Source organism: Lemur catta, chromosome 16 (genome assembly GCF_020740605.2).
Source record: "Lemur catta isolate mLemCat1 chromosome 16, mLemCat1.pri, whole genome shotgun sequence".
Taxonomy (NCBI): domain Eukaryota; kingdom Metazoa; phylum Chordata; class Mammalia; order Primates; family Lemuridae; genus Lemur; species Lemur catta.
Window position 1 is genome coordinate 17,040,652 of NC_059143.1, and position 26,866 is coordinate 17,067,517.

General features: G+C 38.9%; 1 protein-coding gene across 4 annotated transcripts in view; it reads right to left on the minus strand.

The window, feature by feature from the left end:
* The window catches only part of OSBPL1A (oxysterol binding protein like 1A), a 186,121-nt gene that overhangs the window by 69,571 nt on the left and 89,684 nt on the right, over nt 1-26,866 (minus strand). For 2 of the 4 annotated variants that reach the window (XM_045527560.1, XM_045527561.1), the window contains one exon: nt 5,137-5,299. In XM_045527560.1, the coding sequence (XP_045383516.1) occupies nt 5,137-5,299 (163 nt within the window). Of the gene's footprint in view, nt 1-5,136; nt 5,300-24,660; nt 24,715-24,768; nt 24,894-26,866 lie in introns of those variants that run through there. The other 2 variants (XM_045527564.1, XM_045527563.1) reach the window with 2 other exon arrangements.

Below are 26,866 nucleotides of genomic sequence, written 5' to 3' on the forward strand. Positions count from 1 at the left end.
CCTCCCTGGCCGCCGTCCCTCCTCTCCCTGACTGAAGTCGGAGTGGTAAATACAGATGCATGAAATCAGCAAGTGTTCCTGATTGTCTTGGGCTCTTTATTGAATACCAATATATTTTTAGGGAGGACAGAAATATCAATGACATTTCTTCAACCACCTGCTTTCAACAAGAATTTAGAAAGCAACTATGATTCTGTGCTATGCACGTCAGGGATGTAAACAGATATGGTCCTCACCATCCTAAAGAGACAAGTAAAACACAACGGAAGGCTGTAAAAGAGGTGTAAACTGAAGGAACGCAAAAGAAGAAATGAATTCTGCCTGGCAGAGTCAGGAAAGACCACCCAGGGGAGGAGATGTTTGAGAGCTTTGGTAGACAGAGAAGCATAAAGTAAAAGTGAAACTGACAGGATAGAAATATGTAAAAAACCACTTTCTTCTTCCAGAAAGTATTTCTACAACTTGATTTGCTGGCAGAATAGTTTTTCCACAGAATTAGTTAGCCTTTATAGTTTCTCATTAAATCTTTTTCTTCTTCAATATGCATGAATGTTTAGCCCCTCTCCCAGGAAGTGTTCACTTACGGTTATACCCAAAATTTCACTTGCTATGACCACTTCATTCCTTAAACACACACACCCCACAAACAAAATGAGGACAAAATGTGATGTGATGCTTTATTAGATCTGTCTCCTTTAAAATAATTTTACACAATGGAATCCAACCAAACTGTGAGAAAGAAATCTTTTTGCTTTATGGAATTTCGTGAAATCTTTAGTCACTGAGCATACTGGAAAAATAATTCTTTCAAGTGATCTCACAGGGCTGGAAAAATTATTATCGTACACTCCTGGCTCTGCATCAAGGTTTCCCCCACTGTATTAGATTTCCATTGATCTTGCCCATGTGAAAACGCTTAAAGAGACATGATAAAGGGAAACAGGAAATCACATGGGCTTTAGATTAAACAAAATTATCCTTTTACTTTAAAGGAAGTAACATAAGTTAGCAACTTTTAAAAAGAAGATTAAACATTTAGTGAAAATAATTTTAAAATATTTTAAAAGAAGTATCTTTAAAAACGTTTTTTTCACATCTTCTCAGTATTAGGATAGGCTTGACTTAATCTACTGTTGCCATTTAAGGAATTGAAATTAAGCTTCAAATGAGATACAGGTTTATTTATGTTTCCCTGCTCTCATTTAACTGTGCACCCGATTGCCTGACATCACTGCTGCATCTGAGGCCTGGAACAAGGCCAGTGTGGCAAGAGTGCAGACGGCGGAGGGAGCAAAGGGACAAGATGAGTGCGAAGACAGGCACGATCTGGGTCATGTCAAGAGCCCTGGAGGACTGTGAAGGGGTGTGGGTTCTATCTGGAGGATGTTAGGTGGGGGGATGTCATGATGTGGTTGTCGACAAAAGATCACTGTGCGTGGTGTGCACAGAACAAACTTCAGCAGGGCAAGGCTGGAAGCGCAGAGATCAGTTCAGAGGCCAGATGAGAGTGGGCACAGTGAGGGTGACAATAATGACAGCTGACATTTGTCAACCCCTCAGTATGCCCGGCACTGTTTGAAGTACATGACAAACATTTATTAATTTAGTCCTCACAATAATCATATGACCCATTTGCAGATGAAGAAATGAGGCAAAGAAAAGTGAACTAACTTCCCCAAGGGTACAGGAATTGGTAGAGCTACGTTGTATCAACAGCTTCAGCACCAGCACCTGCACCTTCAACCAGTCCCCTACATCAACAGAACACACACGAACTCAAGGTACGACGGGAGGCAGGATGGACAGGCCTTGCTCTGTGTTTCACATGAGCGTCAGGAAGCTCTCCTGCTTTCTGGCTTTAGGAGATGAAGAGGTGCCATTTATTAATACTAAAATGAGGCCAACCCCAGGAGGAACAGGAGGATCTGGGAGGAAGATCAAGAATTCATTTTTTACATATCAAGCTGACAGCTGAGTATATACACTCCAGTAAGAGGTCAGGGCTGGAGATACAAATTTAGAAATTGTGGTATTCAGGATAATGGCTCCTCAAGGATGTCCATGCCCTAATCTCTGGAACCTGTGAATATGTTACCTTTCATGGTAAAAGGGACTTTGCAGGTATCTGATTAAGCTAAAGATAATGAGATGAGGAGACTGTCCTGGATTATCTGGGTGGGCTCAGTGTAATCACAAAGGTCCTCATCAAAGGGAGGGAGAAGAGTCAGAGCCAGAGAGACTGGAAGATGTCACACTGCCATTATAGCTTTAAAGATGAAGGATGGGGCCTTGAGCCAAGGAATGCAGGCGGGTCTCTAGAAGCTGGGAAAGGCAAGGAAACCTCCTCTCCTAGATCCTTTAGAAAGAACCCAGCCCTGCAGACACCTTGATGTTAGGACTTCTGGGCTTCAGAACTGTAAGAGAATAAATCCACATTGTTTAAACCACTAAGTTTGTGGTAGTTTATTATAGCAAAAATAGCAAACTAATATCAGAATTTCAAGTTAGTATTTAAAGTTATACAGTATTGAACGTGTAAGTGAAGGAAGCAATAATTAAACAACAGCTTCCTCAAGAAGGCACAAAGAGATGGGTACCAGAACAGATGAGGAAGTAATGGCCTTAATTAAGGAGGGACATTTCTTCTTTTGTAACAGAAATGATGAAGTGGAACGGAGGTTGATGTGTGGAAGCTGCGGTAGGAAGATGAAATCATCCCAAATGATGGCTTTTATGATCTCAGTGAATTAGGTGACTGGGTCAACAGCAGGTCAGGGCTGGAACCAAGGGCATCTGACTTTTAATTTTAATGTAGTTTCTACCTTATACCAAGTGATTTCCAAGACTTGTAGTAGGAAATAGTAGGAATGGCCACAGAAGAGCTACTATGCTTAGGCAAATGTAACAAAAATTCAGGTGAGTCATTAAAGGCAAAGAGGAGTGAATGCTTGACCTGTCTACTGCCATGGTACACTAATGCTGATCAGCCCAGGCTCTTGGACTCAGCCTCAGGATCCTTCTTAACACGGCAATCCATAAAGCAGCAGATACTGCAGACCAATATGAATTGGCACGTGAGATGAAACTTACTTATATAGGGATTACAGGGGCTATAGTTCTTTTTATCTCCTCGCAGAGGAGATAAGAGTTAAAAAATGACCAAAAAAACAGAAAGAAGATAGTAGCTGCTAAATGTCTATCAAGAAGAGAATGAATAAGGAAATTGTGGTACACTGTTATCATGGACTTTTATGCAACCTTTAAAAACAATGAGCTACAGCTATAATACTGATGGGAAGGATTTCCGAGACAAGCTGTCACATGAAAAAGCAAGTCAGAACAATTATACAGCTACTTCCATTCATGATTTAAAAAAAAAAAAACAAAAAAAACCTTATGAAGCATATATACATGTAAGTGCTTCAAAAAGGTCTGGAAGAGAGTATACCAGGCTGCTAATAAGAACCTCAGAGGAAGAGGAAGAATGTGAGATTAACTGGGATACGGGGTGAAGGGATAACGTTACTGGGTTCTGTATGTACATTCATACTGAATTGTTGAGAACAAACATGGAGATTTTTCTGTTTGTTTGTTTTGAGGCAGAGTCTATCTGCCTTGTCTATATTCTCTGGCTCTTGTATATTCATACCTCCATGTATTTAGACCCAGAATCCCTCTTGTAACTTTCCGTTTCGGATGCTCCACGCAGAAGGAGCACTACTGGACTAGGCACAGGGTGGATCGATGTGCGGTGTCGGCAGTCACTCTCCCTCCTGCCTCCCCCAGTCGTGTTAAATACTTCCTTTATCTTGTCACTCATTCCACCACTTTCAAATCCTACCTTTATTTTCTCTTCCCAACATGACTTACTCTTCTCACAAATCCCATGGGTAACTGACAATGCCACTGTCATTATAATCTTTCTCTAGTTATTCCACGGTCTGCCTATTAAAATTGCTTTTGCCCCCTCTTTTACTTCTATCACACCTTTACTAATAAATTCCTACTTGATTCTCTTTGTCTTACACAATGACTCTCTTCTCCATCAGTCTACATCCTACCAACGTTATTTTCCTTGTCCCAATTGTCATACCAGTTTCTTTAACGTCCTACACCTAATCTTTAGTTCTCATTTCTACTACCTCTCATGCAGCCTCTCTTTCATTTCCTGTTATGAATTTGATCCTTCACTTCACATATGCTGAGGTTTCCTGCTTCCATGGTCAAGTTTTGTGAAACCCAGTAATTGTATATGCTCAACCTATTATATACACATTTAATTTCCTCCCATAAGATAATTAACTTTTCTCAATCTCACTGATCCCCAACTGCTGCTCTCCATGTTCCCTTCACCTCTCCCGCCCACGCCTGCCTCAAAAATTCTAAACTGAATTCCTAAAAAGTCAAAACTACTTAGCAGTTCATCCTTTCCTAAGTCATCCTCAACTCTCCACACAGGACTGAGTACCACCCAACTCTGTTCTAAGCACTAAACATACCAACTCAGTTCATTACAAAACCTGCTGAAATGGATGCTATAATGATCCCATTTTAAATACGTGGAAACTGTGAACCAGAGACGTCATGGAACTTGCGCCAGGTCACACAGCTGGCTAGTGTCAGAGGCTCTGGAGTCCATGCTCCTTGCAGGCATGCCATGCTGTCCTTCAGCACCTCCTTTTCTCGGCTGAAGCTACATGGTGGCTTCACCTTTAATCTGGCATTTAGCATACTGTGCTGTAACCAAGTGCTTATCTGTATCCTTTACACTAAACCTCTTTGAGGACAGAAACTGTGCATCTCTCTCCTTAGAACATGGGATAGCACCTGGCACTGGGAGGTATTCAAGAAATAGTCACCGAATAAAGCACTGGATCCAATGTGCACAGTTTTAGCAGCGCTCCAATCCCCGTATAGCACACACGTTCAGTACAGGCAGACGTGGTGATGAATTTCATTCCAAACTTTCAGACTCCTGCCTTAACAACATGACACACCAAAGAACGGTAATTGGGGGGCTATACTGATATACCTTTGTTTATTTGGGGAAACTCAAGGTGATACGCACTCTAAAAAGACATTCAGGTGGTAGACTCTAAATCACCAACAGTACAGATGGAAGGACTCTAGAGTTACCTGACAGCGCATCATAGAACTCGTCCTCGCTAAGGATGCTGAGAGGTGGAGATCCTTTAACCAGAGACTGCTCTAATTCATGATGTTCAGTGGCTAGAGTCTCCAGCGCTTCTGACAAAATTTTGTTTTTCTCTTGTTCCTGTTCCAATTTAAAATTCCTCACCTAGAAGAAAACAGACACACAAAAAAAGACTTCAGAGTGACAGGAGACAAAGACTTACTCAGAGGATGTGAAAATTATTTGCTTTTGATCCAGTTCAGTTGCAACATCAGAAATGAAAACAGTCATGTAATATACACATGGATGAATGAGCAAAGTTACTAAGCTAATTTTGGTCTTCCCATGGGGCCTTTTTTCACAACAGCTTAGCTAATGAAAATAGATTAAGAAACAGCAAACAAATTCAGCTCAAATGATCAGGATCCTGGTATAAGAACATTATTCAATTCAGAAATCATGCAAACTTTTTTAAAAATAAAGAATATTTTCGGCCGGGCGCGGTGGCTCACGCCTGTAATCCTAGCACTCTGGGAGGCCGAGGCGGGTGGATCGCTCGAGGTCAGGAGTTCAAGACCAGCCTGAGTGAGACCCCGTCTCTACTAAAAATAGAAAGAAATTATCTGGCCAACTAAAAATATATATAGCAAAAAAAATTAGCCGGGCATGGTGGCACATGCCTGTAGTCCCAGCTACTCGGGAGGCTGAGGCAGTAGGATCGCTTAAGCCCAGGAGTGTGAGGTTGCTGTGAGCTAGGCTGACGCCACGGCACTCACTCTAGCCTGGGCAACAAAGTGAGACTCTGTCTCAAAAAAAAAAAATTTAAAAAAACAAAAAAAAAAAACAAAAAAAAAACAAACAACAAAAAAAAAAAGAATATTTTCCTCTCGACAATAATCATGAAATCAAGAAACCAGTTTTAGCAAATTTTCAAGCGAAATAAAGAATTAAAACCATTCTAAACATTAAAACATATACCACATCAAAGCATGAGATATAACCCCCCCCAGTTTACTTCCAAAAGAGTTAGTACATCAAATGAAGGGAAACAAGTTGCCCGGCAATGACCATAAACATTTCATTTCCATTTTTCAAGCTCCATATTCTGTTTTCAATTCCACATTTTACCTTTAATTTACTACATTAAAAAATAAGATCATTGAAAAGGCAAAGCCTGGATTCATCTTTTACCCTTTGAAGAGACAATCTATTCCTCCAGTCTTACTCAATAGCATCCAAGTTTCGTGGTTGACCAAAGCCTTCTAAAAATTTAAGTAACCTAATCTTCATAAAATAGCATGTACTGGATTTGGTATGGACAGTTTCACCTATTTTTGTATCAGAACTCTGGAAATCACTACTATTCCTTAACCTTGGCTCGATTTCCAGAGCCAACATGGCACCATATGCAGGAGCCAGACAAGTTGGGACCCACGGGTGGAAACCATGAATTCTCAGAAGTTTCTTGTTCCTTAGTTTCCCCTCCTATAAAATAAGAGGCTCCCACTATCACCTAATAGTCTAATCAGCAGTCTTCAAATCAGTGGTCTTCAAACTTTTTTTTCCACTTTAGCAGCAGAACCTAATTCTCAGATATAATCCCAACACATAAAATAGGTATTTTAGAAAGCAAAATTGTGCTGGGTGACTCTGGGTATAGATCAGGAGCCCCACTTCTTTGACTTTCCCCCCTTTCCCCAAGGTCCCCTCAAGGCCCAAACCCAGGGGCTGTTCCAACAGTTTGAAAAACACTTGATGGCGGGTGACCTCCAAAACCTCCTCCAGGTCAAACTTTCCACCTCTGGGTCTTAGGAGCTATAGGCCCTCTCACAACCACTCATGTGTGTTCCTCACTGCTGAGTCTAACCCTCTCACGTCCCGACATTCCCCTCTCATTCTCCTCCCCATGGCCCCCAAGAACGAAGCTTCTCCCTTCTCTGTTCTGGCTCCAGAGCCCTCTGTGGCCCTGAGTTCCTGACAGGCACACATCAGGCTGGAAATAACTAAGAATGCTGGAAATAACTTAAAGTTTTACTGAAATGTTAAGTTCGCAGCAGAAACAGTGTTAAGCCCTTATTATCTTGGGAATAGTTCCAGTCCTTAAGCACCTTACAATAAGATTATTATTATTAGAACTGTGATAATAAAATAAAAATTACAATAAATGGTAAGTAATAATGAGCAGAGAAGATAAGCAAAACTGAAAAAAATTAAATACTTACAAAATTACGAGTTTTAGGAAACTGAAAAATATTTGGAAATATTCCTACAATTGAAATTATACCTTCAGAGGAGCAAATACTAGAATTAGGACGAGTCAATTTAAAAATATAAAAAGCTGTCCCTTCCTCCATTTGATGGGTTAACCAATTCATTTATCTATAAACAAGGACTACAAAATGGAGCACAATGTCCACAATGATCTTTTCTTTGAATAGAAAAGATCTCTCAGCACTGTTACATTTGTAGATTCCAAAATCAACATTGTATTAAGATCCAAATTGTTTCACCCCTGCCCATCCTCTTTTTAGCTTTTCCAACATCAAAATGCAAATGTGCTATACATACTGAACATTTAAATATAAGAATTAGCTAAATTATCCCTTCTATTTAACAAGTGCATACATTCTAACACCTAAATTCATCCATTTCAGATTTCAGCAAAGTGGCAAAATAAACGATCAAGGCCCAAAATTATCCAATTCTCTCTACAAAATCTTATTCAAAATGCAATTTATCATTTATCCATCTAAAATAAGCATCTCTTCACTTTTGCCACATCTCCATCTGTTCTCACTTGTTCTTAGGAGACAGAGAGAGAGTGAAAGGGAGAGGAAGAAGCTCTAACCACGGTTCTATTTCTTACCTTGTTTTTATCTTTCTATTGATCTAAGTGTACTTTTATTAGTTTCAAGCCTAACAGGATTTTCTGCACTGAAGATACCTGTTAAAACTACCCACAAAATGGCAATTTCTCCCATCACGTAAGTGACGTATATGACAGAGTAACCATACATCACAGAAGTTGCACTAGTAATGGGCTCTCATTGCTTTAGAGAGGCATCTAAGAGGATACCTAACTGCCAGTAATACTTTTAGCCAGTCAGAAGGATCACTGGAACAATGTAATTCCAAATCTACAATCTCAACATTTCAGAAACACCTAGCAAAAATCTTGCATTTAAAACTTAGTGTAGAACTGCTGATACAGATATACAGAGTGCAACTATGTGAAATATTCACCTTATTTTTAAACTGTTTCAATACTCTCAGTTGCTAGCTTAGAAACCATGTTGTAACAGAAACTGTACCTTTTGTGCAAAACCTCTTAATCTACACACATCACTTCATTTATAATATGTATCAATACGTGCGTAGTGATTACTAAGTTTTAAAATTCTCAAACTATAATTACCCTAGTTATTAAAGGAATGAAGAGCTCACTTCATAGAACTAGTGTCAGCCCAATAGATGTGTTATAATTACACTAGAACTTTTCTAGAATAAGGCTACATTTTCTCTTTCACATTCACATAGAAAATATAAACCCCTCAGCCCTATGGACTTTCCAACAATAAAAATCAACATATAATCAAGTGAACATAATAAATGTTATACCTTTTATTAGGAAAAACCACCATATGCTTAACAGTAAGCATATAGATCGCTCTGTGTCTGTAGCCCCCTAAAACTGATACAGTACAAATTTAAGCCTTTCCAGTAGTCTGTCTCCTCAAACCACCTCAATATGGCAATCTTTCATTTGACTTAATTTCATGCTAGAAGGTGAAATTCACAGTGACTACTTCCCAAAGTGAATGGATGCCAGCAAAAGAATCCATTCTTTTTGGATTTGCGCTTTGAAAACAGTCATCCGCTAGCTAGCTTACACACATTTTGTCTTCTCTCTCATTCTAGAAAGTTCCTGGTTATTTACCTATGTTTCACAAAGGCTAAATGAGGCAGAGATAATTAAATCTAGCAAAGACACAGCACTAAGTGAAGAATCAGTGATTTGTATTCACAGGACACTAGGTGCAATTATCCAATGATAAGACAGCTAAAATTTCAGCCTTTTATAGCCAATCTGGTCAGTCCAACAGCATGAGCCTTCTCTCTTCCTTGTCATTGATGGATAGCTGCAATAACCACATGTATTAGTTTGAGATTGAAATACTAGATCTTGAATTAAAAATGTATCTATTAATAGTTTTCTCTCAATTAAGGAACAACATTGATACTTTGTTTCTGTGGTTACAGTACTAATAATGTCCTTATTTCAAAACTTTTTTTCAAGATATGTGTTTTAGGGGGCTCCCTGCTATTGCCATACAGCTGTTAAAAAGTGTGGGTCTGATCATTTACAGCTGATAAGGGCTCTTCTACCCCCAAGTCCCACTACCACACTGTTTACATGGAGGATAACGGAGCTCACATGTGAATGCAAATGGTCGATATTACTTCCAAATCCACTGTTGGGCTGAATCACACTCTCAACTCCAGGGTCCAGGGAAATTAAGCTTTGATCCCACGTCTGAGGCATTATCCAGTATGTTGGAAATATATCTTCATGACGGTATAACATACACTTGCTTTGGTTTACAGATTTACAAAGCACCTTCGAGCACATTAAATTTCTGGATTTTCATTGTGCATCACTAATTTCCCCATGCTCCTGAAACCTTTTTTGCAGTCCTTCCTACCACTAAACAATGATACTCATTTAAGAATATTTAAGAAAAGAGAATACATTAAGAACAAATCTGCCTTAGGGACCAAGACAGATCTGATAGAAGGAAACTGAGATGAGGCAGGGGTGTGCACAGAGCTCGCGGAGCACTGCAAAAACTCTAGTGTTGCCTCCGAGTGAGATGGGAAGCTGCTGGAGGAGGAGCAGTAGTGACATTATTTAATTACATTTCAATATGATCCCCCCTGGTTATTATGCTGAAGGGGGGAGGGGTAAAGAGTAGAATTAAAAGACCCCCAAAAAGGCTACTGCAACAAACTGGAATAAGAGATGGGTAAGACCAGTAGAAGCGTTGGAAAGTGGTCAGATTCAGGATATATTGTGAAGGAAGACTTAAATGATCTTCTGCCAGGTGGACTACATGGTATAACAGAAAAGAGGAATAAAGGGTGGATCCATGGTTTGGGCCTGAGCAACCGTAAGGACAAAGTCACCATTACCCAACATTAGAAAAACTGCAGGAGAAACAGGGACAATCAGGAACTCAATTTTATAACCAGTACATGTGGGATGCTATCAGACATCCAAGTGTAGATGTCAGGTTGGCAATCGGATATCAAATTTGGTGTTCAAGGAAGCAGTAGTCTGGGCTGAAGCAAACAGATTATATTTTAAGCCATAAAACTAGACAGGATCACTAAAAAAGAAAGTGAGATAGGAATGAAAAGAAATTCACGGACTGAACCTTCATAGGTAAGCTGAGAAAGAACCAGCAAAGGAAACCAAAAAAAGAGGAGAGAAGGAAAACCAAGAGTGTGTGGTGTCCTGGAAGCCTGAACGAGGCATTCAAGGAGGAGAAAGTGATTAACTGTGTCAAAACTGACGACAGATCAAATATAATACCATGAGAACTAAGACCACTGGGTTTGGTGATGTGGAGGTCACTGATGAACTTGACAAGGGCAGCTTCAGTGGAGTGTTGAAAGGATGCTGGAGGCAAAGACCTGACTGAGTGGGTCAAGAGAATGAGAGGAGAGAGACGACCAAGTACAGCCCATTCTTAAGTTTTGTTCAAAAAGGGAGGAGAAAATTGGGGCAGTTGCCGGAAGGGGTCTGGAGGTCAGTAAGGTTTTATTATAGAAGACAACCCAGTCTGCTTTTACACAGGTGGGAAAGGTTTAACAGAGAGAGGGAAGTTATGATGTAGGAGAGAGAGGACAGAAGTGCTGGAATGATGTTCTTGACTTTGCAAAAAGGAATAGGATCTAATCCACAAATGCACAGTTGGCATTTTCAGGAGAAAAGGCAGTGTGTATGTGCACAGATTCAGACAGGCAGGGTTGTGTAACTTCAAGTTTTCTTCTAATTGCTTCCATTGTCTCAGTGCATGTAAGGAATACAGAGAAAGGGAAATGGACGAAGAGGTCGGTCATCCAGCATGTGATGTGGTAAGACGTCTCTAGTCTCCTGACATGATAGATAATATGAAAGAAGTTCACACTGACAGTAAAAATGAGATGAGTCCCAAGGCCCTACAAAGCCTCATTCACACTAACCTGGTCAACCCAACACACACCGGCTTTCAGCTTATCTTTCCATTGCTTACAGCTGATTGTAACTACTCCGGGCACCATTAAAAAACACATCTCTTTTAAAGGCACTGCCATCTTCCCCAATCTGGTTCAAGCCAAGAAAAGGAAATCCCATTCAGAACGACCTCTGCACCACTCTGCACTCAGGCTCCACCATGGCAAAGAAGATAAGGGCTTATCTGGTTATGACATACTGACATGCTGAAAGAAAATGACCTCAACGGAACTTAATAGCACTTTCTACTAATAACCTGTTAAGTCAATTATTTCCAAAGTGTATCCTCAGACATTTAAATCAGGCAGACTTTGGGGATGACCCCACGTTTGCTCTAGAACAGATTCCAATTAAGAGGCACCTAGAAATACTTGGGGGAAAAAGACTTGGGAAATAAACGGGGTGTTTTTTAAGCAAGCTGATAATGTTACTTTGGAGAATCAATATAAACCCAGAATATTTGATACTTATTTTTGTCAGAATGATTTAAAAATAACCACCTATAAAATCAATGGGAGACTGGTGCTATATACAAATGACAACTTCAATAAGTTTAGTTTTTACACATCTTTCAAAAAGCAGAAAAGTGAAACATGTCTTCTGAAACAAAAGTAGTGTTCACTACTACAGTATGCTACCAATAGCGGATTCAACACACATTTATTGCACTGCTTTGTTAATGGTTCTGGCATTTAAAATAATTTGGCATAAGTCTCATAATAATTTGCTCTTCAAACGTAAAGTTAAACCACCTGATGCTGATTACAATTCTCATATAAGGAACTTCTTTAAGAATTTAAAATATCCATCATTATGTGTATTTTACAATTCAGAAGCAGTACTTATAGGATTATATTCCTAAAAGCACTATGCACTTTAAATGTATAATTTCCAAATTATTTCAGATTACAGGATAATGTATATGCACCATCATGTAAATTAAAGAACAGAATGTTAAACTGCCATATAATGGTAGGTATTAAGCACACTGCAAACATATTTCAATGTAATAAATCAGTGTTGACTATACAAAAATGGTAACATTCTACATCAGCCTAGTCAATAAAAATTCTGTAATTTTTAAAAGTCTAGTTTTTAAATCACATTTTCTTAACTTTCCATTAAATATTTGTTCATGATTGTATCCCTAGTGTCTGGAATGGTGCCTGGAATGTGTTCAAAGGTAAGTGCTGGGAAAAAAAAAAAAAAAATATATATATATATATATATATATATATATATATATATATTTTTTTTTTTTTTTTTTTTAAGACAGCGTCTCTCTCTCTGTTGCCCAGGCTGGTTTCAAACTCTTGAGCTCAAAGGATACTCTTTCTCCAGCTTCCCGAGTAGCTGGAACTAATGAATATTATAAAGTATATAGTAACAGGAGAGGTAGAGGATGGAATGAAGCAATGCAAGACAGATTTTCTTGATAAGATCTCTTTAACAAGTATTATTAAGTATTTCAGAATTTACCAAGAAAGATATAATTTAAGTGCAGGACCTTTAGCAAAAATGTCTCCAAAAATCTCATTATTCTCAGTATGAGTTTATCAAGAAAAAAAAAAAGATGACTTAATTTTACTAGCATTTTTGTAAAACATGGTTCTGCTTACACAGGACTATTTCTACATCTATTACTGCTAAGGTATACACATAGCATTTTACAGTTTAGAAAGCACTTTTACATGCTGTTAGTTCATTAAATCCTAACAGCCCTATGAGAAATGTATGTTTATGTGTATAAACAGAAGATCAAAAACCTTAAGTTACCAATGGTCACCAGGATCTTTTAACACCAAATCCCACAAGCTTTCCAACCCAAGGCATTGCCAATAACTATACAGCCCAATGAAATGGTGATGGAAACACACAAACCTGAGTCTTAAAAGCAGAGTCTCACCTGCTTCCTATCTGTATGAGAGTTACTAGACTGGCAGACCAGAAAGACTGGGGGGCAGGGGTGGGGTGGGAGTTACGTGGCAACTAGGCAAATATTTGTCAAAACCATCCCTTAGATCCCCTGTTGGGATCACATCACTGTAAAATGACAAAATAATTAGGTAGATTAGAATCCATGGCTGCCAGAAGAATGGTTTACTCATTCCAAGCACTGATAGATCAGTCATGTTTCAAAACTTGTAGCTGAGGTTCCCAATCATGAATAGTCTATCAGGATCAGCTACAGGGTTTGTTTTGTGGGGCTTTCCCCTGACCTTTTCTAAAATTAGAAGGCCCTATTCTAGCACAGACCCACTTAATCAGGACTTCCAAAAATGAACAAGGCCCAAACATTGCCACAAGAGACTTCTAATTTTTCCCAATACCTACTCTCCCCTTTTTCTTTAGTAAGAGCCCTAATTTTTTACCTGGCTACATTGCCCTCTAGCTAAAAGACCATATTTCTCAGTCTCTCTGGCAGCTATAGCCATATAGCGAAGTTCTAGCCAAGAAAAATGGAAGTATTGTGCAGAATTTACCAGATCCACTTAAAGGGAAGGGTACACTCCTTTTTCTGCCTTTTCCTCCTTCCTGATGACTAGAATTTGATACTAGGAACAGCCCCTAACACCTGAACTGCCATACCAGGCCCAGACTGCCCACCTCCTGTCTTCTTTAAGGTGAAAGAAAAATAAATTTCTAATTTCACTAATACATGTAATGTTTTTATAAAGTACCTATGGACTATTTTGATGTGACTCCCGGATAAAAACTGATTTAGAAGAATTTCAGTATATTTCTTGCACAAGCAACAAAAATATAAACTTTTGGTGCATCAAAGAACATTATCAACAAAGTAAAAAGACAATCTATGAATGGGAGAAAATATGTATCTGGTACTAGTCTAGTATCTAGAATATATATACAATTATATAAATAACTCTTACAACTCAATGAGAAGAGAAACAATCCAATTAAAAAAACAGCAAAGACTTTAATAGACATTTTCCCCAAAAGATATACAAATAGCCAACAAGCACATGACAAGATGTTCAACATCTTTAGTCATTAGGTGAATATAAAGCATAACCAGATGATATACCACTTCACAGCCACTAAAATGGTTGCAATCTTTTTCTAAAAAAGGAAAATAATTGTTTGCAAGGATGTGAAGAAATCAGAAACTTTGTATATTGATGGGGATGTAAAATGTTGCAGCCACTGTGGAAAACAGTTTGGTGGTTCTTCAAAATGTTAAACATAGAATTACCATATGACCTAGAAATTCTATTCTCGGGTATATAACAAAAATAACTGAAAACAAATGTTCAAATATTTGTAAAAAAAATATAGCAGCAATATTTGCAATAGTCAAAAGATGGAAACAACCCAAATGTTCATAAATGAATGAATGGGTAAACAAACTGGTATATACACACAACAGACTACTCAGCCAAAGGAAGGAACAAAGTACTGATAAATGTCACTACGCTCATGAACCTCAAAAACATTATGCTAGGCCTGGCACGGTGGCTCATGCCTGTAATCCTAGCACTCTGGGAGGCCAAGGCGGGCGGATTGTTTGAGCTAAGGAGTTCGAGACCAGCCTGAGTAAGAGCAAGACCCTGTCTCTACTAAAAATAGAAAAGAAATTATATGGACAGCTAAAAAAAAAACATACATATATAGAAAAAATTAGCCGGGCATGGTGGCGCATGCCTGTAGTCCCAGCAACTCGGGAGGCTGAGGCAGGAGGATCGCTTAAGCCCAGGAGTTTGAGGTTGCTGTCAGCTAGGCTGACGCCACAGCACTCACTCTAGCCCGGGCAACAGAGTGAGACTCTGTCTCAAAAAAAAAAAAAAAAAAAACAAACACATTATGCTAGGTGAAAAAGGCAGACACAAAAGCTCACATATGCAATCTATTGCATACTAATCTATGGACCCACAGAGACAGAAAGCAGATTAGTGGTTTTCAGGGACTTGGAACAGGGTTGACGGGGAGTGGCTCTTAATGGGTACAGGGTTTCCTTTGGAGTGATGAAAATGTTTTGGGAAGTAGATAGACGTGGTGGCTATATATGATGAACATACTAAATGCCACTGAATAGAATATTCAAAAAAGTTAATTTTATGTGAATTCTACCTCAAGTTTTTAAAAAGTTCTTTTAAAAACTCACAACAACAACAACAAAAAAAAACATCAACACACACACAAACATGCATTTATCATATGACCTGGCCATTTTACTACTAGGTATTTATGTAAGACAAATAAAAGATTATGTCCACACAAATACTTGTACACAAATATTCACAGCTTTGTATGTAATATCCAAAAACTGGAAACAAACTAAATGTCCAGCAGGTAAATAAATTGTAGTACAGCTATAAACTGGAATACTATTCAGCAATAAAAAGGAATGAACTATTGATACACACAACAACGTGGACGAATCTCAAGATAATTATGCTGAAGTTAAAGAAGCCAGACTCCTCCCCCTTAAAAAGGTACATATATGATTCCATTTATATAAAATTCTAGAAAATTCCTACTAATCTCCAGTGATAGAATGCTGGTCAATAGTTGCCGGTGGACAAGGGTGGGAGAAAGAACAGGTGGTATTACAAAGAGAGAGGAAGAAACTTTTGGAAAGAATAGAAGCATTCCTTATCTTGACTTTGGTGATGGCTTCACTAGCACATGCATATGTCAAAACTCATTAAAAACTACACTTATTGTACATCAATTATACCTCAATAAAGCTGTTAAAAACAATACTGTTTAGCAAGAGGAAGGGCATAGTAAAAACTGCTCATGTACTGACAGCGAAAGTTAAAACAATAACATATTTCTTATGCAGTCTTAAAACAATAGGTATTAGAATAAAATAATACTTTCTGATATTACTGAAAACATTGGAGGATATTCAACAGCAATGTATACTGTATTTGTGTCTGCATACTCGTATAAATAAGATACACCAAAATCTTGCCAGTGGTTTCTGGTTTTTATATTCTTCTCTATAAGCTCCAAAATAGCTTTCTGTATACTTTTGTATGTCTTCCATATATACCTCATAATTTTATAATTAGAAAAATATTTTAAAACATATCTATTTAGGAATTGATGTTTGCATTATCAAATTTTTGCATCAGGTTCGCAACATGTTAAATGCAAAATGTTTACAAGATCCTCAAACAGTGCAGAACACCGGACTTTCTCAGACATCTAGTACAGAAGCCCAGTCCGAGAATTTGTTAAGCACACTCCTGTCTCATCACAGTTGCAAAGCTGCTACCTAAAAATAGCTTGCTCTTATATAATCACTCACCACAGATTTGTATATTTTATACATCCTTGAAATAAATTTTTTTTAGAGAGCTAAACATTTTTAAAAGAAGAGAAGTTTAATCATAATCTAAACAAACCTTATTTTCAGAAGTTATTGCTATTTCTGATGAAAATAACTAGAAAATGTTATATTTAATAGAAGTTATACCACAGCAACTGATTTTTTAACTGAACTTTATTTGGATTATATATAATACACCTATTTTAAGTGCATAGTTCAATATATTTTTACCATTATATACCCCATGTTAACTAGCACCACTATCAAGATATAGAACATTTCCATTACCCTTTTTCCCCAAATTCTCCTGTGCCCCTTCAGTCACTGCTGCCCTCCTCTCCACCCCAAGCCAAGGCAACTACTGTCTGAGTTCCATAAGCATGGATTAGGCTTGTCTGTATTTGAACTTCAAATAAATGGAATCAAGCAGGATGTACTCTTTTGTGTCTGGCTAATTTCACTGAGTGTAACATTCTTCAGATTCATCCAAGTTGTTGCAAATATAAGTAGTTCTTTCCTTTTCACTGCTGAGGACTATTCCACTGTACAGCTATTCCATGATTTCCAATTCGGCTTTTTAAACACCTTCAGTTCTGTCTCTGACAATAGTTTCCTAAAAACGGTCAATACTGTTAAGCCAAGAAAGATAATAACTTTGCTTTTATAGAATTTTGATGTTTTATTCTATTTTGAGAAGTGTTTTCATGGCTAATGGGGGAAAAATTAAAATATGCTGGAATCACAACTAGGTCAGTTATAACTCCATCTGAAGAAAACATTTGAAATATCTTAAAGCAGTGCTTCCCAAGTTTTGCCTGTATATACATTTATTTTATGCTGGGCGTTATGCTAAATACATGGTCTACTATCTTATACAGTCCTCCCCACACCGTCTCGTAAGGTCTACCACTGAACTATACACTTAAAAAAAGATGGCAAATCTTATGTATATTTTACAAAAAATACAATAAGTTTTTTCCTCCAAATACTGGACTAAAACATATAGTTAGGATTACTCACACTAACATGAAAAAAATGCTCCCATTATAATATTTGCTACATATTTTAACTTGGGTCCTTGAAATTATCTATAACAAACTCAATTAATATCAAAATGTATATATGCTTGACATAAACTAAAACCATAGCATAAAGTAAAAATATGTTCCTAACATTTTAAAAACTATTTACTTAATATTACTTGCAGAAAAATCCCAAAATATAATCACCATACATGACTGCACTCTGTGGCAGAACCACATTCAGCTAATTCACAAGAGAATTTAGTAATCCAGTGACTGCCAAACTGTGAGGCTATAAAAACACAGAGCAATTTCTGCAGGGGTAGGGCCTACAAGTGATGGAGCCTACACAGATACTGTGGACCAAACAAATTTGACTCTGAATTCTCTTTAGGCCAAAACAAAGAGAAAGACAATCAATTATGTACTTTTAATTGTTCACAAAGAAAAAAAATAAATAACAGTTCTTTAGGGAAAACAAACTCCCTCTTTGCCCTTGGCTCTAATTTCTTACCTAGGATTATAAATAGGGAAATAAGAATATTAGAAATTGAGGATATAACTCCAGCTTCAACTTAGTGAGGGCCATTTTTCTGCAAATCTAGAGAATGTAGTCCAGGCTAAGGGATTCTGACAGTCTAGTTTAATCTTAGGATAAAATGTAGACTATCTGGACAAATGAGCAAATTCTGTATCTTCCCCAAATATAACTTCTACCAAGCAAAATTTTCACAAAAAGATGGATTGCAATTTCCTGTTGAGAACCTGGAATACAGGGTATTCTGTGCAAACTCTGAAGACATTTCAATATTCTCGGTCATATTCTTATCCTATTTCCAAATTTGGTATCCTTTTGTCAAACAGAAGTTAGCTTATACAGGTGGCCACACCAGCTTTGAAAAAAGGTGGACTGTCTTCTCTTAATGTATGGATTTTCCTAATTCAAGGCATGGATGATATAGTTGAGTTGTTCTTCAGCAGTAAGTCTGGAGGCAGAATCCTAGACTTAGATCTAAGTTTTACCCCCTCCTAGCTACATAACCTTGGGCAAGTAAATGATCCTCTCTTGGCCCAGGTCTCCTCCGTAAAATACGAGAACAGATGGATCATTTTCAAACTGTGTTCTACAGAGGTGCTATGGTGCACAGGGGTGCTTTTACTTTCATCTGTCTTATGTACTGGCATCCAAATCTGTCTCTACCGCCAAGAAAAACTTTGAAAATCACCAGACTAGATGGTTTAATCTAACAATCTAAGACTGATTCTATGACTTTGGAATTTTAAACAATTAATCTATAACACAAAGTCAAATTATCAAAAAGAAATGAATGTTCAAAATTAACACATTTCTATCACAGGTAAGAGATTTCACTAAGAATTATACTCACAAAACATCATTTCTAATTCATCTGTTTAGAGCTCAGAATAACAACAAAAATTTCCCTCACAGAAACATTAAGATAAATGAATGCTGACTTCTCAAGTAAGCTCAGAAAGGCCCACTGTCCCGAATGTAGCAAATAGTAAACTAGGTAAAAGATCAGAGGATGTCACTAAAACATAGCACCCGGCCACGAGACATAACAACATGTCCACGTCTGCAGGCTGAGAGGTTATGCAAGCCCCCCCATCAGAGGACAGACATCTCCCCTGAATCTCCCCCAACCACTGGGCACAACTCCTGTGCTTCTTGTCATTCCTGTCACCACCCACTGCTGCCCAGCAGGATTTCTCTCATCCAACACACCATGCCACAAACCGCTTTTGCTCCATTTCTGTCCCTGAATTGTGTACTAATTCCTTTTAAGATATTTTCCTGAGAATAAAGCATGGAAGGCCTGTCTTATATAAATCTGATAGGTTTATCCTCATCTCATTTGAGTCTGCAACCTGTGAAGCAGACAGAAAGGGTCTGTGTTAACAACGCCATATCATGCAGGAAGAAAGTGGGCCTTGGAGTAAGTAGCCCGGAGTCAAAGAGCAAGAAAAGGCTCCTGCTGCTGAAACCCGTGCCTCAGGACTCCGGGTAACAGCAGGTTCATGTTCTATCGCCTATGCCTTCTTCCCAGGCTTCCCCCCCATGCTCTCCCTGCCTCTGTCTTCAGTTGGACTGTATCAGAAATAGCAAAGATTATGTGGTAAATAACGGTGAACCCTCCAGAAAACCAGATGCAGGTTACCCTGGCTGTTTCCTCTTTGGTGCCAGGGCTGAGGTGCTTAGGTGAAGGAATGTATGTTGAGCTGGTGATGAAAAAATCCTCCAAGAATAGGGGATAGAAAATAAGGGAGAGAGAAAAGAAGCGGGGGAAGGGAACAAGGGAATGATGATCATTCTTCTTCCACCACTCAAAGTACCAAGTGATAGAAAGGATGGTGGGTGACGGTGTGGGAAGAAGAGAAAGAGGAAGAAGGGAGCAGCAAGGTGGAGAAAAGAAACAGAAGTGCCAAGCAGTGGAAGTAGGAAGAGGTGGGCAAGAGAAAAAACTGGAAGACATTCAAACCTCCTGTAACTTCTAGGTGTTTTAATATTAGGAGAGGATCTATACTACATACATTAGCCGTCTTCAGGCTGGAAAGATGGAGTCTACAAAAAATCTAATACAGATTATTAGAGTCCATAAATAATCCAAGTAGTGGCTAAAGCTAGCAGTGGTATATTTACTAAATCACAAAATACTAGAATAAATATACAACTCAAAATCTGGAAAAGAAAAAATTTAGAACAAATTATCCACTTTCAAGGAACAGAAGTTAATAAATGTATGGATATTGGGGAAGAAAATAAACTCAAAAAATAATACAGGAAATTGTAAAATTAATTTAAAAAATGTCATAGATAACAAAGCTAAAGACAGTTCTTTGCAAAGAATCAAAAAGCTTTAGTGAGACTAATAAGAGAAAAACATACACTAAGATTCATTTGAAGAGAGATTTATTTAGAGATATCCAAATAAATATTGGGAAAAAAATGGAAAAAGATTAGGAAAGGGAATACATACTTACAGATCCAACTTAAGTTAAAAAGACAAAACAAGACTATGATGAACACATTTATAATAAATTTCAAAACTTAAATGGAAAGGCTAAATTCCTAGAAATACATAACTTGTCAAAACTGACCCAAAAAGAAATAGAAAACTAAAATGGTCCTATAACCATTAAAGGTATCTAGTTAGCAGTTTAAAAAAAAAAAATCTCACAAACATGGTTTTATAAGAAAGTTCTAAATTTTCAAGGAAGAGCTCATTTCAATTTTATAAAACTTCTTCCAGGGAACGGCAAAAGAAGGACTATTTCCAGAGTCATTTTATGAAGCTAGTATAACCGTGATACTAAGCCCTGATAAGGACAGAACAGGAAATTATAAGCCAATATCATCCATAAACACAGATGCTAAAATCCAAAAGAAACCAAATCAAGGAGAATGTTAAGGATAATATATCATAACCAAATTAGGTTTATTCCAGGTACACAAGGACAGCTTATCATTAGAAAAAGTCTAAATATATAATTTCCCAGCTTAATAAATTAAAAAAAATATGATCCTCTTAATAGATTAAGAACATCTGATAAAATTCAACACCCTTTCGTGATGGAAAAAAATTCAACATAAGAACGAAATCTGGTAAATGGTATTTGTTAAATGCCATTAACAGTGAATCATTAGAAGTTAGAAGCATACTTTTTTTTTAAAAAAAATCTAGGATGAACATGAATTCCCACCATCCCAGCTTCTATTTGACATTGCCAAGAAGGCCCTAGTCAGTATTTAAGAACAAGAAAAAGAAATAAAAGGTATAAGGATTGAAGAAAAGAATAACATTGTAATTATTCAGTTACAGATGTCTACAGAGACTGAATCAAAGTCTATCTTCATTATTTCTGCATCCTCACTTCCCTCATATTTACTCCTCTGCTCATTGCAATCTGGTTTCCTCCCATGTCATGCTTCTAAATCCTCTTTCATCAAAGACTCCAATGACCACCTGACCGCCAAATCCAATGGACACACACTTTGGTTCTTACCTTACTTCCAGGAACACTTGTCTCCCTTGACCTCCTCTGTTCTGCAGTTTCTCCTGCCTCCCTAGCTGCTTTTTCTCAGTAATCTCTAGGGGCTCCCTTTCTTCCACTTGTCTTTTAAGTGTCAACACTCAATCCTTTGATTTCTAACTTTTTCAAGCTATACCTTCTCCTAGGTGATATTATTCACTTCTCCAACCTCAATTTCCATGCTTATTTAGGTGACTCCCAATACTAATGATTCCCAAATTTTTATTGGACAAGTAAGGACAACCTTACTTGAATGTCAACATGTCCCAAAGGCAACTCATCTTCCCACACTCCCTTTATTCCCTTAGTCACCTACCCAGTAATTTATGCCATAAACCTGGGAGTCATCTATGACTCCACCTTCTCCTCCATTCCCCACATTCCATCTATTATCAGCTCTATTTATGTCATTTGTTTTTGAAGTATCTCTCTGCTCTGTATCTTCCTTTCTTTTTCCACAGTTACTAACTTGGTTCAGACCCTGATTATCTCTCCCTTGAATTCCTACACCTGGTCATCCTGCTTTGCCTGTGCTCCTCTAATCCTTCTCATAAGGAACAAATCTGATTAAAATCTTTCAGTGATTCTAACCGCCCAAGATAAGTTTCAAACTCTTTAAGCATACTTTACAAAGTCCTTCAAAAGACCCGCTTCTATTCATTTAAACTGGGCTCTTTATTCTTCCAGTCTTAATGAACAATTTGCTAGAATTCACCCTTTTCTGTTGCTTCTGGGTATACTGCACCTTCTGTAAGAATCTATTGAGTCATCTGGCTCCAGTAGTCAACTAAAGTTTTATTAAGACAGACTGGTCTAGCAATCTCTTACAAAGTAAACATTCTGTATATACTTATTTAATTAGTCAAGGAAAAAAATTCACAGAAAGTAATAGATATCAAATCCACAATGGACCATTATAAAAATGTGTAGGAGTTACATCCTTAACTCCCTGAAGTTAAAATGAAAGGAAAATTATGCCTAGATAACTCATTCAAAATTCATCAGGATAAACCTGCATTCTATATTGGGAATATGGTAGGGAATAAGACAAACACAATTGCATGCAAGTTATAATCTTGGTACCACTGTGAGATACAAAAATTCATCAGGATAGACCTTGGCTCATGTCAACTATAATAAGCCTAACACTGACTCATTCTCCCTCCCTTCTCTCTCTCTTTCTCTCTCTCATACACACACACACATACATACACACACATATGCACCATGCTAATTAAAGTCTATGCATTTTGTTCAAAAATTCTCCAAAAAGTTATCAAAATGAAATCCAGCTTCAGTTTGCATAAACTTCATTTTATTTATAACTTATGTCCTAGCTGCTTCCAAAATTAATTGGTAACCATATATCTCTGGATTATATGTAAAATAAGCTAAAAATTCAGGAATACATGCTGAATGTGGAGCAAGTAACAACTTTAAATTTCTACCTTTTAAAGGACTTAAGTTTTTCTTATAATCCTGAGTTGATAAGCAGTCATATATTTGAATGCCAGGAATAGTAACAAATTTATCATGCCTTTTAAAAAGAATGTAAATGATAAATGTTATAAACTGTACACAAGGCTTAGATTATGATGTTGCGTGATATTTTATATACAATATTTAAAATGTACTTGGACTGTATTTATAAACTACCTTGAATATTAGTAAATACATTTTCTTTTAATATGGAAAATCTAATAATTTCTTTTCCCCCTTTCTGTAAGGTGTACAACTGAGGGTAAAGAGATTATGTGGGTCACTTTCACCATCAAAAAATCTCCTAATATTAACCTTTTCAGGGTTTCCAAAGAGGAGAGACTACAGTCCAGCAACTATTAATACATTCAGACTGATACAAATCCCTTTTAAACTCCAGTCTAACAAAAGTAGTACTGGGACAGAGGCTGAAATAGCTCTCTGGTCTTCACATTCAGATTAAATATCTATTACACTTAATAGAAATTGAGCTTCCTTGTCAAAGTCTTCAGCTTCGGAGCTAAAAATCAAACGTCATTGGACAAGAGATTAACTTTGGTGTGTCCTCAAACTGAAAAGCGAGTTTACATTTAGACCCCCATATTTCAGCCTACGCATTATTCCACCAACACACATTTCAAGCATTTTTCTCTTTTGGGAGATTCCTACTAAGCAACGCTATGCCTTCAAAATAAAACATATTAATTCTGTCTTTGAACCTTATTAAAATGAAGAAACTTTTAATACCCTTTATTAACTCAGAAAAGCTGTACACTAAGCTCTTCCCTGGCATCTTCCTCTCCTTGCTACCCTCCCTCCAAACCCAGAAAAATCCAGCACAACAGCAAACACAAAACAACCAGCTACATATCCTGAACGCTAGGGAACGTGATTCCCCACCGATTTAGGCTACAAAGAAAGCCTGTGAGTAATCAAAAATCCTTAATCAAAACATTAAAGTTAAAAGCCACCTCCCCATTCCCCAACACAAATATAATTTCCCTTTCTCTCCTCCATGCACTCGTGCATTTCCCCTCAAATTCTCGGAATTTTAGCAGCCTCTGAACAGTGCAAAGTTCATCTCAATGTCAGCCAGAGCAGAGACATGCGAAAAATCACTAACTTGGAAGGTTATTTAGGACAACAATGTCTTTCATCGTCTTACTCCTCCCACTCCAGCCCCACTTGACCTAATACTAATATTTAACCGAAAAAAAGGTCAGCGGGCTTTTCCTCCAGGGGCTCTTCCTGTAGGAACCCCAAGGCAAACACACCCGGCAGGAAGACCCGCACCGGGGAAAGAGCAGGGTCCCCCGCTTGGCACACCCCTCCCCACGCACCCTCGGCTGCACTTCGCTCCGCACACACACGTCCAACTATTCTTGGATCTACTCACATCCCTCGATCACGTCTGGCCGCCCTGCCCCCTTCCTGCCCCAGCGTCCTCCTCCGTCGCCCCAGGCTGCCCCACGAAGCCACACAACAGGCACACACCCCCACCCACCTGGGCCGGATCCGCGGACCCCGGCCGGCACGCTCCACCCCGCGCTCCGCCGCAAGCTCCTGCTCCAATGCGCTCGGCCTCTTCCTCCTCCTCCTCCTCCTCCTCCTCCCCGCCAGCCGAGCCGATCCGGGAGGCGCGACCCAGGGCGGCCCGCAAGGTTTCCCTAAGTCACCTTCGCGCGGCCCGCCCCTGGCTCCGGCCCGACAGCGGCGCCCGCCTCCCCCAGCGAGGTCGGGCAGAGGCGCTGCCCGCCCGCGGCCCAGGACTCCCGCACCGCCCGCCCGCCCGGCCGCAGACCCGCCCCCCAGGGCTCCGGGGAGAGTGCGAGCGGCGGGCGCGCGGCGTGGCCTGCAGCAGGCGGCTCCCTCCTCCGTCCTCGTCCTGGGCCCGCCTCCCCTCCCCCCGGCGGGCGTCGCCGGCTGGCGGAGGCGCAGGTAGGGACCGGCGGGGGAGCCCACACGCGGCTCCTCGCAGGAGGGAAGTAAGGCAACTGCTCCTAGCGCTCCGCCGAGCGTGGCGCCCAGGCTCCTGCAAGGTCCCGGGGCGGTTTGTGTGCTGCGGCCCTCTCCCCAGACACCGGCCCGGCGACTTGCAAGCGGCCGGCCCGCCCCTCGGGAAACTCGGCCAAGCGAAGGAATCCTTTCTTCCCCAGTCTTGCCTGACACTCAGGTTTATGCTGAAGAGCTCATGTTTACGGTTCCACGACGAAGACTGACACACAGTCTTGACATGTTTATTGTTTATACCCTAGTTGGGGCACGATTTTAGCAATGAGGAAAACAACGGCATTAATCCTACTACCATGAAATCCACTTACGTGAAATAGATGGTTTCTTATTCTAGCCAGGCTTGAAGAGCAGACAAAGGTTCAAAGGACAAGAAAACCCACCACATAAATACCACACTTAAGTGGGATGGTTCAGGTTAATGAAATTTCTAGTTAACTATAATGCTCTAGTGGAAAATAAAAGCACACATAACTTTTTGTTCCAGCATAAAGTTTCAAACCTTTCTAACGTGTATAGATCTGTCCTCATACTTAAGTGAGCCCAGAGTAACAAAGAACAAAATTAAATATGTTTTTAACAAAAGATCCTTGGGTACTTTAAGTTCTATTGCAATAAGTGGTAGCTCTAATTGCACCACAGCCATAGAATGTGTAAAAGGCCATAAAAGGCCATACGAGGAAAATTGGGAATTGATGCCAGTGAGGTTTCATAGTGTCTTTGAAAAGTCAGTTTCTTTTTTTCTTTTTTTCATTCTAAATTAAAAACTAAGTATGATTGTATTTGGAAAAGTCACATTTGGCACTAAGGAGGAGACCCTGCTACAGAATCCTTCTCCCTGGGCCTTGAAAATTAGAGAATGAATTCAGTTTATATAAGTAGCACTAGGTAGCAAAACAATGAACAACAAAAGCTACTTTGTTTTAGAAGGCAATTTACAGAGCACCTAAAATGTGCCAGGTACTGTACTGAGGCACTTCACATAAAATAACTCATATATATTCTCAATTTCAGATTTGGAAATGGAATTCTTGAACATATATTAATGTGGTCAAGGTTGAGGCAGCAGAGTGTAGATACAGTTGATCTGATCCAAAAGCATGTATTTTTCCTTTGTGCATTCATTATTCATTCATTCAGATATTTACTAACCATCTACTACATGGCAGTACTATGCTACAAAAATAACTAAGATACTGGCTGCTTGCTTAAGGAGCACCAGTTTGTGAACATATAATGATACAATGTGGTAAGTGCTAGGACAAGCAAGGAATTCACTGCATAGGAGCGACACCTAACCTAGTTTTAAAGGGTGGAGACTGGGATTAGGAAATGGCGGTGGTCATCCAACAGAGCAATCCTGCTGACTTTATTATAACAGAGTAGCAATGGGGAATTTGTACGTTAGGGTTGGGGGAGAGGAAGTAAAGGGAGACAGGCAACCAAGATATAAAAAAGCAAATTGACAGGACTTGATTAAAGGTAGGGGTGAAGAAGGAAGATGAACCAAAGACCAGATCCCGTGATCCTGGCTTGAGTTACTGAATGGCAATTCTATGAGTTGAATCCTATGAGTTACTGAATGGCAATTC